Consider the following 15,060-nt stretch of genomic DNA (forward strand, 5'->3'; position numbering starts at 1 on the left):
AATCATTGACAGAAACAAGGGGTGGCAATGCCCAGCCAATAACAGGATAGGTTTGCAGGCATTACAGTTAGTTTTCCATTAACCAAGCAACCAACAGGTGATTAAGGATATATCTAAATAATTGTTCCTTTGGAATCAGTTCCTAAATCGAACCTGATCCTAAATCATACATGGATAGTTGGGATAGGGCAGGATTTGTTCTCATCTTCTGGAGGTTTATCAACTATCAACAATGAACTTTCTGTCAGTCTATGGGGCTTTGTTGAGCTAAGAAAAGAGCAAATATCCAAATTCAGTCTTAGAGGAGGTGGGTCAAGAATCCAGATTCTAAATTCTGCAAACATGATCTCACAGTAGAGTCAGGTGATATCTTCTTATCTTCTAAACTACACTGGGCTTAATTGACATGCTTGTTTTTTCTCCACCTTGAAATACATTCTGCTTGAGAAAGAAAGGGGCAACCAAATAAGTATTCACATGCCCTATCTCCTTTCTACCTGTTTAAGCAGTGATCCCGTAGCCTTAGTGGGTCTGGTCAATATTTATTCCTTTTTTATTTTCTTGAACAAACATTTGATGTCTCCAACATTTTTTCATCCCTCAATGTCTTCTGAGCTTTTAGTGTTCCTGACCCTGATCTTTCAGATTAATGTCTTTTCTGGTATCAATCTTTTATAAGACTCTACTTCTGTCCATCCGTGATATATGTTCTCATCTACTAATGATACTTCATGCAAAGCATGAACCCATCTTTTTCAGACCTCCCTATCCTAGCTTGGAGAAAAACACAGACCTCAGGTTGATTGCAACTATAGATACTTTTATTTTCTTCTAGTCTTCTCATTTCAATTGGTATGGAACCTATTTCTCTATTAATGATCTCTGCTTTCATCTCATGTGCAGGACTCTGAGCATCACATCAGAATGTATGTCTTCCCCTATGTTTGAATTGCTCACATATCTTTAACTTTTCAAAGATAGCTTAGTGTGTCATCAATGGTCAATGTACAGAGAGGCAGGATCTCAGCTAATCACTACTCACTTATTGGCCCCTGTCTTCTAGTCACAGAAAAACTATTGCCTGGAAAGTGTGTGTAAATGTGCTATTTTATAAAAGCTTTTTGCTCTTTTGGAATAAAGAAGATTGACAGGTTCAGAAAGAAAATAAAAACATAAAGAAATAAGATTCTTACAGAAAAGTTTACTAAAGCTAACAAAGCCCCGCTCAAGGGAAATTGCTATTAAATTCTAAATGCGACAATGCACATTTTGAACATCTGACAAGTACCACAAATCATGGTCTGATTTTTCTTTCATTGCCAGACCTTAAAAGGTGACCAAGAAAATGTTACGAGTGCGGATTCAACTTAACAGTGTAAAAGATTTTTTTCCTAAGCAGCTGGCTATTAACCAATTGCTGTCCTGCATGCTGCCTCTGTGGATGAATACTTAAACAAGAGCTGTCTATCCTTCAAAAGTGTGACTGGCTTGCCTTTTCCATTGTTAGAGTCAGTTCCTTCACTGATATAATCACAGAACTCTTGATGTATGCAATAATGTATTAATAATAATAAAGTTTGACACTTTCTATGTCCAGGTTTTTTGCTAAAAAAAAACTTTAAGAGCTTTATCTCATTAATGCTCACTACCACCCATCTAAGTAAGTTCTATTATTAGTTCAATTCAGCAGTTATAGAAACTGAACCAAATGGTGATTAAATAATTTGAGAATAAAAGCAGAAATGTCATCCTGGTTCTCCCCCTGTTACATTTGTGATCTTGATGAGGTTCCATTATTCCTAGATCTCATTTTCCTTCCCTGATTACTGAAAGTGTTGAACTTAAAAATCTCGTTCTCAAATAGTGAACCCTGTGTCCTGTGATTTCCTCCACCCCTTAATAAATCATCTCCACCCATTTCAAAGATTTGGACATTTGAGCAGAGATCTGAAGATATTTATATAAGGTCACACCCCAATGAATAGCAGGCAGAGCTGAGATCCTGCCTGCACTATGGACTCACTCAGACTGAAATGAACTTCTTTCTTTGTTTATAGAACACACAGACCCTGGTGACATTTCTTTGAAGTTGGCATGAATTTCTCAGTAAGTTTGAATTTTTTTCCAACTTATCTGTATATCTAACCCAACACTGTTATTATTTCATTTCTGCTAATTGGTCTCACACAGATGGAAGATGCATGATTCAAGGACAGAAAAAGCATAACGTGGAGTCTGGAGAGAGCTTTGAATGAACCTTCTGATCATCATTATCACTGTTGTTAGAGGAAAACAAATTGATACATAGTTTGTAGCACTGCCATCTCAGAATTCTTCTCTTTGCCTGTGTCAGTCTCCACGTTTATAAAATGCTAACAATAGCATCTGTTGTTGTGGAGATGAGATGATATTTTAAAGGACATCAAAGCATTATACAACTATTATTATAAATTTTATTTTTTTCATCCCTCAATGTGTCACTAGAATGATTTTCATGAACTGATTTGAAATGAAATACCAAGAACAAGTGAAATATATCACACAATAATGGCAATATTCTACAATGATAAATTGTTTTTGTTTTTTTTAATAGCTTTTTATTTACAAGATAATGCATAGGTCATTTTTCAGCATTGACAATAGCCAAGTCTTTTGTTCCAATTTTCCCATTCCTTCCTCCCCCCCGAGATGGCAGGTTGACCAATACATGTTAAATATGTTAAAGTATAAATTAAATACAATATATGTATACATATCCCAACAATTATTTTGCTGTATAAAAAGATTCACATTTTGAAATAGTGTACAATTAGCCTGTGAAGGAAAACAAAATTGCAGGCAGACAAAAATAGAGGTATTGGGAATTCTATGTAATGGTTCATAGTCATCTCCCAGAGTTCTTTCTCTGGGCATAACTGGATCAGTTCATTACTGCTCTATGGGAACTGATTTGGTTCATCTCATTGTTGAAGAGGGCCACGCCCATCAGAGTTGATCATCATATAGTATTGTTGTTGAAGTATACAATGATCTCCTGGTCCTGCTCATTTTACTCAGCATCAGATCATATAAGTCTCTCCAGGCCTTTGTGAAATCATCCTGCTGATAATTTTTTATAGAAATATAATATTCCATAATATTCATATTCCACAATTTATTCAGCCATTCTCCAATTGATGGGCATCCACTCTGTTTCCAGTTTCTAGCCACTTCAAAGAGGGCTGCCACAAACATTCTTGCACATACAGGTTCCTTTCCCTTCTTTAACATGGCTTTGGGATATAAGCCCAGTAGTAACACTGCTGGATCAAAGGGTATGCACAGTTTGATAATCTTTTGAGCATAGTTCCAAATCATTCTCCAGAATGGCTGGATGTATTCATAATTCCACCAATAATGTATCAATGTCCCTGTTTTCCCAGACCCCCTCCAACATTCAGCATTATCTTTCCCTGTCATTCTAGCCAATCTGACAGGTGTGTAGTGGTATCTCAGAGTTGTCTTAATTTGCATTTCTCTGATTAATAATGACTTGGAACATCTTTTCATATGGCTAGAAATAGTTTCCATATCTTCATCTGAGAATTGTCTGTTATAACCTTTGACCATTTATCAATTGGAGAATAGCTTGATTTCTTATAAATTTGAGTCAATTCTCTATATATTCTGGAAGTGAGGCCTCTATCAGAACCTTTGACTGTAAAAATATTTTCCCAGTTTATACAATAATCAGTTGTAATTGACTTAACTTTACTCAGCAATACAATGATCCAACACAATTCTAAAAAACTCATGATGAAAAATATTATCCACTTGCAGAGAAAGAAATGACGGATTATAAATGCAGAGCAAAGCATATTTTTAAAACTTTCTTTATTTTTCTTGTTTGGGTTTTTTTCAGTCATCACAAGGCTAATATGAAAATGTGCTTTATATAATTGCATATGTATAACATTTATCAAATTGTTTTGTATCACTACGTTGGGTTGGAAGGGAAGCTGCAATTCAGTTTAAAAACTGATTTGAAACAAATATAATTTAAAATAATTTGAAAAAATAAAATATCATTCAAAAATTTTGACATTAAATAAATTTTGACTTAAACAAATATATATATGTGTGTATATATATATATATATATATATATATATATATATATACAGAGAGAGAGAGAGAGAGAGAGAATTTATATATATATATATATATATATATATATATATATATATATATATATATATATATTTAAGTCACCGAAGCACTCAATATCTGAATTTTTGCATTTAAACAAGATGAGAAACACTTAGGTCGCTCACCTAATTTATGTTCAAAAGGATAAGGAAAATGCAGTCTGTAAAGAGCTTCATAAACCATAAATTGTTAAAGATAGTCAGAGGATCATAGATCTAGAGCTGGATGGAAGCATGAAAGTCATTGAGTCTACTGGCTTCATTTGAACTATGAGCATATGAAGCCCTAGTTGGGGCAAGTGACTTGACCAAGGTTATCTAAGTATTAATTAGCAAAGGTGGGGTTAGAAACCAGATCCCCTGATTCCAAATCTAAGTACCTTCCCAGGATGCCAACCCTCCTTATTATGTTCACTGCTGCTTTCGTTGGAGCCTTGTAATGGTCAAAGGAGATGCAGAATCCAAATCACATTTTACACTATGAAGTATGATAATTATAACTTATATGAGTTGAAAATCCATATAAAGATCTCATATTGATGTAGCTCTTCTCATTATTGCCTCCAAACTGGCCCTCAGCATAGAAATTGAAGTGGAATTCTATCTTCTTCAATACACTCTGTAAAGTTTGATAGTTTAATGCATCCAGTGCCATTTTATTCCCAAACCAGGTTAACCCCTGGAATACGTCATCAATGAAATGGCATCCTTCTGGCTGTTCATGAGCCTGTGTCTCCCTGATAATAATGATCAAAAGGTTCATTGAAAGTGAGTTCTCTCTCTCCAGAATTCATGTGACTTTCTTGTCCATGCACCAAGCATCTTCCATCTTTCATCCGTGTGTGAGAAACTAGTTACCAAGAATTAAATAATAACAGTGCTGAATTAGGTACATAGAGAAATTTTTAAAAAATTTGAATCTGCTCCAAAGTCCATATCAAGTTCAACAGAATCCAAGAGATTTCACCAGATCCATGTCTCCTATAAACACAGAAAAAAAAAAGTTCATTGTTTGATGTGAGTCCATCGTTCCAGCAGAAATCTTTTACAGGTGCAGAATTCAGGGGTGATCTGGTAAATGTTTAAGAGCCAACTTCCAACAAAACCCATATATCTCTCATTTATAAGTGGAACCTGCACTATTAACATTTTCTTCATCACATTTAAAAGAAATCAAATTATGATTTATGACATTTGTCAGAAGTCCAAGGTATAAACAGTCACATTTAGAATGTAACGTGTCTCTTGAGATGGATTGAGTTGGCTCTAGCATATTTTTGGGCAGGAATCTCATTTCTTTATTATCTTTCTTAGGTTCTCAAAATCTCTTTTGTTCCAACAAAGCAAGAGATTATAGTAGAATAGCACCTTTAGACACACTTTTTGTAAAAAGAGAAAATAGTGATAAGTGACTTCTAATTAGTTGCATAGAGTCATTCTTAAATTCATTTCTGTGGACTGACCATTGTGGACACATTGTGTTAATCTGGAATCTTAGATATCTATGGGCAAAGCAAAGATAGGCAATGCATAAATTCTAATGAGATTCACTTGACATGAAAGCAAGTATAAACAAAGAAATGGGTGCCATATCACTGCAAGTATGAAGACCAGAAAGAATAACAGCAGCTATGGTCACAGCCTTAATCTCTTATTATTCTGTAAACTAGAATGGGGGCAGGTAATCCATGGAGGTCTGTGAGAGAGATGAATTATTCCTGCTCTGCTTGAAGTGTCATTAGTATATGAGGGCATCAAGCATGGTCAATTTCTATTAGTCTAGAAAAGGCACTAATAAGAAAGTTCAGAGTTAGGAAGACTAAAGCTCAAAAAACATTCAGAGAAGTAAAAAATGATGGGAACACCAAAAGTCTGAACCAGAAGATTTAGAAAAGAATAGATATTAGGCAGGGCATCTAAATCGAGTAGACTACTACTTAATAAGACAGAAAGAACAGGGCATGTCAGTGTCTATTTTATTGCCCCATTCTATCTCAAGAATGCTTTTCAAGGTGGAAACAGAACAAGGATAGCTTAAGAAATTAATTAAACCTTGTAGATTAGGAGATAAGAAGATGGTAGTGAATTGCTTTTCCTGATATTCTTGTCTTTGTGGAACCAAGTTTTCAAAAGCAAGAAGCTGCCACCAGGTCCAACTGCTATTGCCTTTCTTGGCAACATTTTGCGATTGGATTTGAAGAACATGACTGCATCCTGCTCACAAATAAAGGGGCTGTACTTGGCATTTGGATCCTAGCTGTGGGGTTGTAAGGAGACACACAAGGGTTTCAAACTCAATCAGAACTCAAAGTGATTTAGAGCACTAAGTCATGAATGGTATTTAAAGGCTGTATAAGTGATATTTCCATTCGCAATGATGTCAGGAATACATTGATTGTTTTGTCAAAACTGGTAGCAGCAGAAGAAATTCAACAATATGACCAAATATGAGGTATGTGTAATGCATCATACTGAGCTCTAGGAGTATAAAAACAAAAATAAATCATTTAATTAATGAAACCTACTTTAGAACCTACTATGTGCCAGGCGTTGCTCTAGGCATGAAAGAAACCTATGGGGATTAAAACAATTTTTCCTTGAGAGGTAATATTTCCTGTCCTACAGGAGCTTATGTTCTACCAGAGGGATACAATCATAAGGACTCAAGTAGAAAGTAACTAAAGGATAGAGAAAGCACTTGTAATTTTTGGACAAGTTACAAGGAGGAGAGGCATATGAGCTAGATATCTTTCCACTACATAGGTACCAATTAACACAATCTACTTGAGAAAAAAATACTGTGCTTTTTAATGATAGGAATTCCCAAAGAGAAACCTAAAAGGAATGAAACTAGTACTTTGCTGTCCAACAACTTATGCTTTTTATACTTAGAATTCATTTCCTACATATTCTCTTATCAACACATAGGTATACACATGTAAACATGCATATGGCATATTATGAAGCAGTTGTGGGGATAAATTCCAACTATGTAATGTTTCACATTGAATTTCATCCCATTTATTGATATTCTTTTCACAGCTGGCTACAAATTATGGTCCCATCTATACTCTTTAAATGGGAACTCAGCAGGTTGTGGTGCTCTAGGGGTATTATATCATCAAGGAAGCTCTAGGTAATCAAGGAGACGTTTTCATACGGAGAAGAGATGGAACAATAGTTAAAGATTTAGTGGTTTGGGGCAAATTTGGACTGTCTTCTGGTACCTGGAATGCCTTAGCATCCCCATCAGGACATGACACTTCAATACTTTTCCGACTGATAATTTCTCTGAAGTCTTTCATCCACCATGAATCTTCTCCATTTAGTAGATAAGTCATATTCACTGTTCATACAGTTTTCTTCATCTGTTTATTCTACATCAGTTCAAGTTTTTCTCAGTTTTGCCATTCCAGAATTCAATTTTATTTTAAGTGGTTTGGAGGGGCACGTTGAAGTGTTCCTTGGGGAATGCTGCCTCTACTCCACCTCACTTTTGTAAGCTCTCTGATACACATCCCTTTCTCTCCTCTGACATTCCCATCATCCAGAGGCAGGCCTTCAGCACTTCATACCTGGAAAATTGCATGTAGATTGCTGTTGGGTCTGCCTGCCTCAACTCTCTCCCCTCTTCAATTCATCCTCCACTCAATGGGAGAAATTTTCCTAAAGTAATTTTCCTAAAATGTTGGTCTGATCAGGTAATACACTCACTCTCTCTATCTTTCTCACTGTCTCTCTCTCTTTCTCTCTCTCTCTCTCTCTCTCTCTCTCTCTCTCTCTCTCTCTCTCTCTCTCTCTCTCTCTCTCTGTCTCTCTCTCTGTCTCTCTCTCTCTGTCTCTGTCTCTGTCTCTCTGTCTCTGTCTCTGTCTCTGTCTCTGTCTCTCTCTCTCACTCTCTCTCTCTCAAACACACACATACTCATACTACTAAATGAATTTCAGTGGCTTCCTATGGCCTCTATGATTAAATACTATCTGATCCAGTGGTTCTCAAACTTTTTAAATAGGGGGCCAGTTCACTGTCCCTCAGACTGTGGGAGAGCTGGACTATAGAAAACAAAAACTCACACTCTGTCTCTGTCCCTCAGTCCCTTTGCCATAACCGGCGGACCATATGAACATCCTCAGCAGGTCACCTATGGCCCGTGGGCCAGAGTTTGAGAACCCCTCATTTAATTTCTTTGCCATTCAAAGTCTATCAAAATCTAGCTTTTCTTGACTTTCCAGCCTTCTTATACCATACTCCCTACACACATATTCTTTGATCCAGTGACACTGGTTTTCTGAATATTCAATAAAACTGACACTATTTCAGCTCCAGGAAGCTTTTTTGGCTATTGCACAATGCTCTCCTTTCTCATCTCCAAATATTGTCTTTTTTCTTCATTGAGGTCCTAGCTAAAAGCTTATCTCCTGCAGAAAGCTTTTCCAAATTTCTCTTATCTGTAGAGCTTCCTTATGACAATTTTTCCTATTTATACTAAAGATAGGCTATGTGTGTGTGTGTGTGTGTGTGTGTGTGTATGGGGGTGTGTGTGTGTGTGTGTGTGTGTGTGTGTGTGTGTTTGTGTGTGTTTGTAAGTTCTTTCAGGGTAGAAAGGAATTGTCTTTTATTTACTTTTGTATCTTCAGAACTTAGCACAGTACATGGCACACACTAGATGCTTAAGAACTATTTATTGACTGAATGACTGATTACAGACAGGGGAATGAAAAGTGAGAAGATTGGAAATATAGGAAAAGGTGAGGAAGTGATGGATCTTAAAAGTCAAACAGAACATTTTATATTTGAATTGCGGTTCTTTATACACATGATCAAACTTGTAATTTAGGAAATCTATTTGTCGGTGGATATTGTCTGGAGAATGTTTGCTATTAGTTTCCTTGGGGTTGAAAACCTGCTTTCTTTCTGTATACAAGCTATCCATCGTTCTTTTGATTTTGTTACTCATTTTTTAAAAAGCCTTTAGGGTCTTCCTTCAGGGCAAGGAGGTTACCAGCTTCCTCTGCAGAGCAAGGATGGGTATATGGACAGTAGCTATCCTCTCAATGGGCTTCAAAGAGTGGAGAGCTATGGGAGTGCTCTGGGAAGAGCTCCACACAGGAAGTGACTAGGCCCAGGGAGGTGTGGAAGTGGCCTGGGAGGAGCCCCACAGTAAGAATTAGCAACTGCCTTGGGGCTAGAGGCTGAGCAGCAAAATTATCACTGCCCCTTGCAAAAGCCCATATTGGGTATTAGCAGTTGCCCAGCAAACTGCAGGGCCCCCAGAACTGTCTCTGCCTGAGGAGCATAGTGGAACTGGGGAAATTCCACTGCCCCAGGCCGAGCCCTCCAATGTGCAGATTAAAGGCTGCCCCTGGCTGTGCCCCTGCCATGCAGGTTTGTGACTGACCCCTGTGAAAGCCTCTAGCTGAAAAATGCTATTGCAGAGCTGTGTTATGGCCTGCACTGAGTCACTTCTGGTCCTGGGTGGGCACAGCCAGATCCTGTTAGGCTGTGGCATCCTGCAGAATACCCTCTACCCTAGGCTCCAATATTTTTGTTGGTTGGCTACTCGGCAACCAAAGCAAAGCAGTCAGCCTATGTTAGAGCATTCTCTGTAAACCCTCCAAACACAGAGGCTGCCTCACTCCCCGTCCACTGCAAATGGCAGCCTCTGACTCTATCTCTGCCTGCACTGGTCCGTTCCCACTGCTTAAGACAAATCTTTTCTGGTGATCTTCCAGATTACCTTCAGCTGGTGAGTTGTTACACTTCCAATCTTCCTGAATTTCACCAGTCAGTGCTATTTTTGAGGATGAATTTAATAATTGCTAGTGAGGGTATGAGAGAGGTTCAGAAAGTCGTGTGTGCCTTCTCCAGCATCTTGGCTCTGTCCCCTCCACCCCCACCCCCCAACCCCCGGTTATAGCTTCTTGATGAGATAGACATGAATCGAGTACAAATGTTATAGCTAATGTGAGCCAGAGAGGGCTTTATTTCAAGTCTCCACCTTAGAGAGAGTGAGAATATTGGTATTCTTAGAGATCTTAGAGATTAGTTCACAAGATCAATTGACTAACAGGCAGCTAGGAGCTGCCATCTGTCTCTTGACAAAATGACTCTAGCACATTGGCGCTCCTTTTAGGTTTGATGTCTATCTATTACCTACTCCAGTGGTGTCTTCTGCAGTTTCCCAATTACCCTGTCTTTTCATTAAAAATGCAATTTTCTGGTCAGTTCAAAGTGTTTTTGAAGACACTTGGCACTTCTGTCTCTTATATCAGAATTGTGAATGATAGTTCTGAGTATTTCTGTGACATAACTAAAACAGCTAAAAGAGTATTTGTCATAGGCTACTGCCCCCACTCATCTCCCACCCTTACTGGCCATAAAATTCTAAACTTGTTCCTAGAACATAGACTTCTGTTTCAAGTGATCTTCACCACAAATGGGAAGTCAAGGATGGGGAGGAAGAGTTCTAGAAGAGAGAAATTCAAGAGAACTACTGACTCAGAAGGAGAGTATGGCCAATAATATCACATATTTCATAGAAGTCAAAAGATAAAGACATTAAAGACACGGAATTTTTTACTAAAACACACTTTAATGTCAGTAAGACCAGTTATTTTTGAGGAAAGAAAATTAAATAATCTCAATTTTTTTCAGAGAAATATTGAATTCAGTTTTTTGGTAAGAAGACTGGAGATGATGTGAGAGGTATTAGTAGAAAAAGATACCTTAGAATAGATGCTGAAGAGAGGGAGGCTGAGAGTAAAAGAAGGATTCTGTTCTCAGTAGTAAGAATGTAGAAACAGAGAAGGCAAGTGGAAGGAATAATACATGTCTTCATAGGGCAAGGGAACAAGGAAGGTTCACAGGGAGGTCAATTTAAGATGGAGAAACTCTATTGGATCAAGAGGCTGAAAGGAAGAAAATGATGAAAGAGATGGAGTGAGGATCTGGGAAAACATGGAGGTATAAAAAGAGAAAAGTATGGATACAGAAGGCATGAGCCCTAGGAAAAGAAGGCAAGGTGATATAGTGAATAGAATACTGAATTCGGAGCCTCAGAAATATAGGTCTGGATTCTGCTTAGCATGCTGTAAAGCTGTGTGGCCACAGGCAAGTCACATGATGCCCAAGAAGATTAGTCAAGTATCTCAGATTTTGCAATTGAATTATGGTTAGCTAGATTCTGATCAGCTCTGGGACTTCATCAATACAATCATAATTCCTTGGCAGATTGATGTATTATGTTGAGTTGTAGAATGAAGTTGATCTTGGTTGTTGGGCCCTAAACTGTAGAAGATTCTGCAAAACTAGAAATCTATGGATCCATCAATGCACAATGACATAGTCACCTAGTGACCATCTTAGTCATAGAAATCTATCACCATTGTGTTCTCCTTTGACCCTTAAAAATGGTCCACTAGGCACAGATAGTTGCACTGATTATGTCCACAGGTCATGGATGGGGAGTCAGTAGGGAACGCTGAGCCCATGTGAAGTGACTTGTCCAAAGTCACCCAAGTTGATAACATTACACGTAGGAAATGATCCAGTTCCTCTGCCCCAAAGGTTAAGTCTCTCTGCATGTTACCATGCTGCTTCTGAAGTCATGATCCTCAGTATGTGCAAGTGCAGGCACACAATTTCATATCACAGAGTTATTAGCAACACAACCATTTTTATTGTACCCCAAATTGACAAAGAAAAGCTGTATGATACAGAATAATATTATCCTTGAGATTATTTGAAAAGAACAAACTAATATGGGTTTTGGAAGCATATTTTATACATCTTCCTCAGACACCTAACATTGAAATTACTGAGAAGGTTACACATAAATTTCTGTAAACCAACTCCTAATATGTAATGACATACAAGGTATTCTACTAGCTTCTCTTGTTATTGGAAATTAATATCCATTTTAAACAATAGATGGGAATGTTTTTTTTCTTCAAGGAGATTACAGCAAAAAAAAATATGAGAATTTTGAATCTATAAGGGTAATGCCAACTGGCTAATTTTCCAAATCAATTTTATATTCCTTTTTTTTTTTTTTTTTTTTTAGCGAGGAAGAAAACGTAGTTCATAAAATGGTGGGCGGTAGGTGATTCCAATCAGCTTGGTATTGATGCTGATTTCATTTGGATCTCCAACTAATTTGAGAGTGAATTTCTGTAGAATTGTCGCAAAGAACAAAAACAATTCCATTCTTGCCAGGCCCTCTCCAAGACAAGACCTTTTTCCTGAAAAGAAATAAAATTATACATAGAAACCTTCACAAGATATCATAGTGTCAGCCAAAGTGAAACAGACTCATTGGACCTAGACATTTGGGAATGGAAAGTAAAAGAGAAGGATGCAGATATGCAGAAATGGTGAAATCTATGATTGTGACATATATTTCAATCATTAACTGTCACTAGGGGCAGAAAGGAATTCCCTCTTCACACCATTCTTCCCACGGTGAGCCCTTGTGGAGAAGATCATGCAATGGAATAATAATTCCATAAAGAAGGAGATAGAAGAGCAGCCAAGAGGTTCAGCTCATCTGGTGAGAACTGGCAGAAGAAGCCAGGGCATGGGAAGACTAGAAAAGAAAGTGTGTCCCATCCATAGAGGGCTGTCCTCAGAAAGAGCACAGGGAGGAAGCACAATCAGAAGAGGATTAGAGAGGGAACAGGATTCTCTTATTAGAGTGAGAGGTGCAGATGAAAAGGGTTTCTTTTTACCAATGGAAAAAGCCATGAAGTAGTCACTTTTTTTGAATTTCCCATTCTTATCCAGGAAGTGTTGGGGGTCAAACCGTTCAGGATTGGGAAACTCTTTGCTGTCAAACAAGATTGGGAAGAGAAGTGGGAAGATTGTTGTGCCCTAAAGGGAAGAAATTTGAGTCAATTATAATCATGAATACTCTTGCTATGTCTCTAGTACAAAATGCACACTTCTTTTGTATGGTGGCCATTGGGATATCTAGCTATTGGGAATTTGCACAGTGTAACGAGCTGTCGTCTCTAGAAGCTGCTGGATCGCTCTCTGGGAAGAGATATGCTGTGTCTACTCAAATCTTTCAGACAGATTCTTCTTCCTGTAGTGAACCGTTGTCTCCAGGCAGTCTCTGTTAACTCTTGTCCAGAGAAGTGACTTCCCTTCCTGCAGAGAGCCCCGTCAAGCCTGATGCAATTCAGAGTCTCTCCTCTTGAATCCTGGCTCTGAATCTCCTCCAGCTCTTATCCTTCTCCAGGCCGATCTGCTCTCCAGGCCCAATATTGTGTCTTTTATCCTCCCAGAGAATGGGCGTGGGATAATGCAAGGGCTTCTGGGAAGAACCACCCCAGCCAATGAGCTTGCCCCCTCTATCAAGTCAACCTGAGTTCTCACCTTGTAATTGTCCAGAAAACCTGAATTCTCACCTTGTCACTGTCCAGACAACCTGAGTTCTCACTTAGTAATCCTAACATCTCCCCCTTTCTTTTGATTTAGAACATAGGACAGTCATGACCTTGAAATATAAATCCATCAATATGGGAAGTATTACAGATAATTACATAAATTACATAAGCACATAGTAACATAGTAACATAACACATGCTAGAAGTATATAACATAATCATAAATTGAAAATTTATAAATGTCCATAAGTCCATTGTCCATTAGTCTCATCTTGTGTGAGGAAGTCCAATGATTCCTGCTGGTTTTAAAGTTCTTTAACAGTCTTCTTATTATCCATGCTCTTTCAGTGTCAGATGTTTCTTAGATCTTCTCCTTTATTTTGAGGTCTTTCTCTTTTTCTGTCTCTTTCTGATGGACAAGGCGAATATGACTCGTTGGCACCCATCTGATTCCTTCTCCTGCTGAAGAAATACAAGCAAACCCTCTCCCCCAGGCAGTTAACCTATCTGGTCCCTTCCATTCACCACTTTCTGGATCTCTCCACATCACCTGGCGATTATCTAAGGACAGTGGAGCTGCTCGCACTGGACACTGCCCTTCTGGTGGGTTATAAAACCTGTCTGCCGGAGCCAGTGCATCTTTGTCAAAAATTAGAAAATTAATGGTATAGAGAACTAAATTTAGAAGTTCCCTAGGGCTACCTGTGGCTCCCCCTTTCTTTTGTTTTTGGAGTGTCTTAATATCTCTGTTTCTTCTCTCTACTATTGCCTGCCCTTGAGGATTAAAGGTTATGCCCGTGGTATGTAAAATCTTATACTGTGCACAAAAGTGTGTAAAATGTTTGGACGTATATGCAGGTCCATTGTCTGTTTTTATTGCTTGTGGCACACCCATAATTGCAAAAGCTTGTATAAGGAATTCAGTGACCACTCGGGCTGTCTCTTTTGCTGCTGCCATTGGAAATGTGAATCCTGAAAAGGTGTCTACCACGACATGAATAAAAGATAGACGACCAAAAGATTTATAATGGGTCACATCCATTTGCCAGATTTCATTGGGTCTCAAACCACGAGGATTCTTCCCTGGAGGGAGTGTAGGAGCGTGGAAAGGAAGACAAGCTGTACAGCTTTTTACTATGCTCCTAGCTTCCTCTCTTGTGATTCCAAATTGTAAACGTAAAGCTCGAGCAGCCTGATGATATTTAGAATGAGATTCTTGTGCTTCCTGAAATAAAGGACTACTGGCTAACATGGTTAGAAGGCTATCTGCCTTTGAATTTCCATCAAAAATGGGACCTGGAAGTCCACTATGTGAGTGGACATGCAAGATATAAATCTTGCCTGGATGTTTTCTCACTTGCTCTTGAAGTTCCTTAAAGAGCTGATAAATATTGGAGGCTGCAAATTTTATTTGGGCTGTGGCAATTCTTTGTACTACACCTACTGAATAGGCTGAATCAGTAATTATATTTACGTCTCCTGGGTAATA

At 38.2% G+C, this 15,060-nt stretch overlaps 1 protein-coding gene across 1 annotated transcript in view; it reads right to left on the reverse strand.

Moving 5' to 3' along the window:
• Window positions 1-12,211: 12,211 nt before the first annotated feature.
• LOC141558749 (cytochrome P450 2C23-like) overlaps window positions 12,212-15,060 on the reverse strand; it is a 32,685-nt gene continuing 29,836 nt past the window's right edge. Inside the window, exon 9 of the mRNA XM_074296426.1 lies at window positions 12,212-12,425. Within this exon, the coding sequence (XP_074152527.1) occupies window positions 12,244-12,425 (182 nt within the window). The 3' untranslated portion in view covers window positions 12,212-12,243. The remainder of the gene's footprint in view (window positions 12,426-15,060) is intronic.

This window comes from Sminthopsis crassicaudata, chromosome 2 (genome assembly GCF_048593235.1).
Source record: "Sminthopsis crassicaudata isolate SCR6 chromosome 2, ASM4859323v1, whole genome shotgun sequence".
In the NCBI taxonomy this organism is placed as follows: Eukaryota; Metazoa; Chordata; class Mammalia; order Dasyuromorphia; family Dasyuridae; genus Sminthopsis; species Sminthopsis crassicaudata.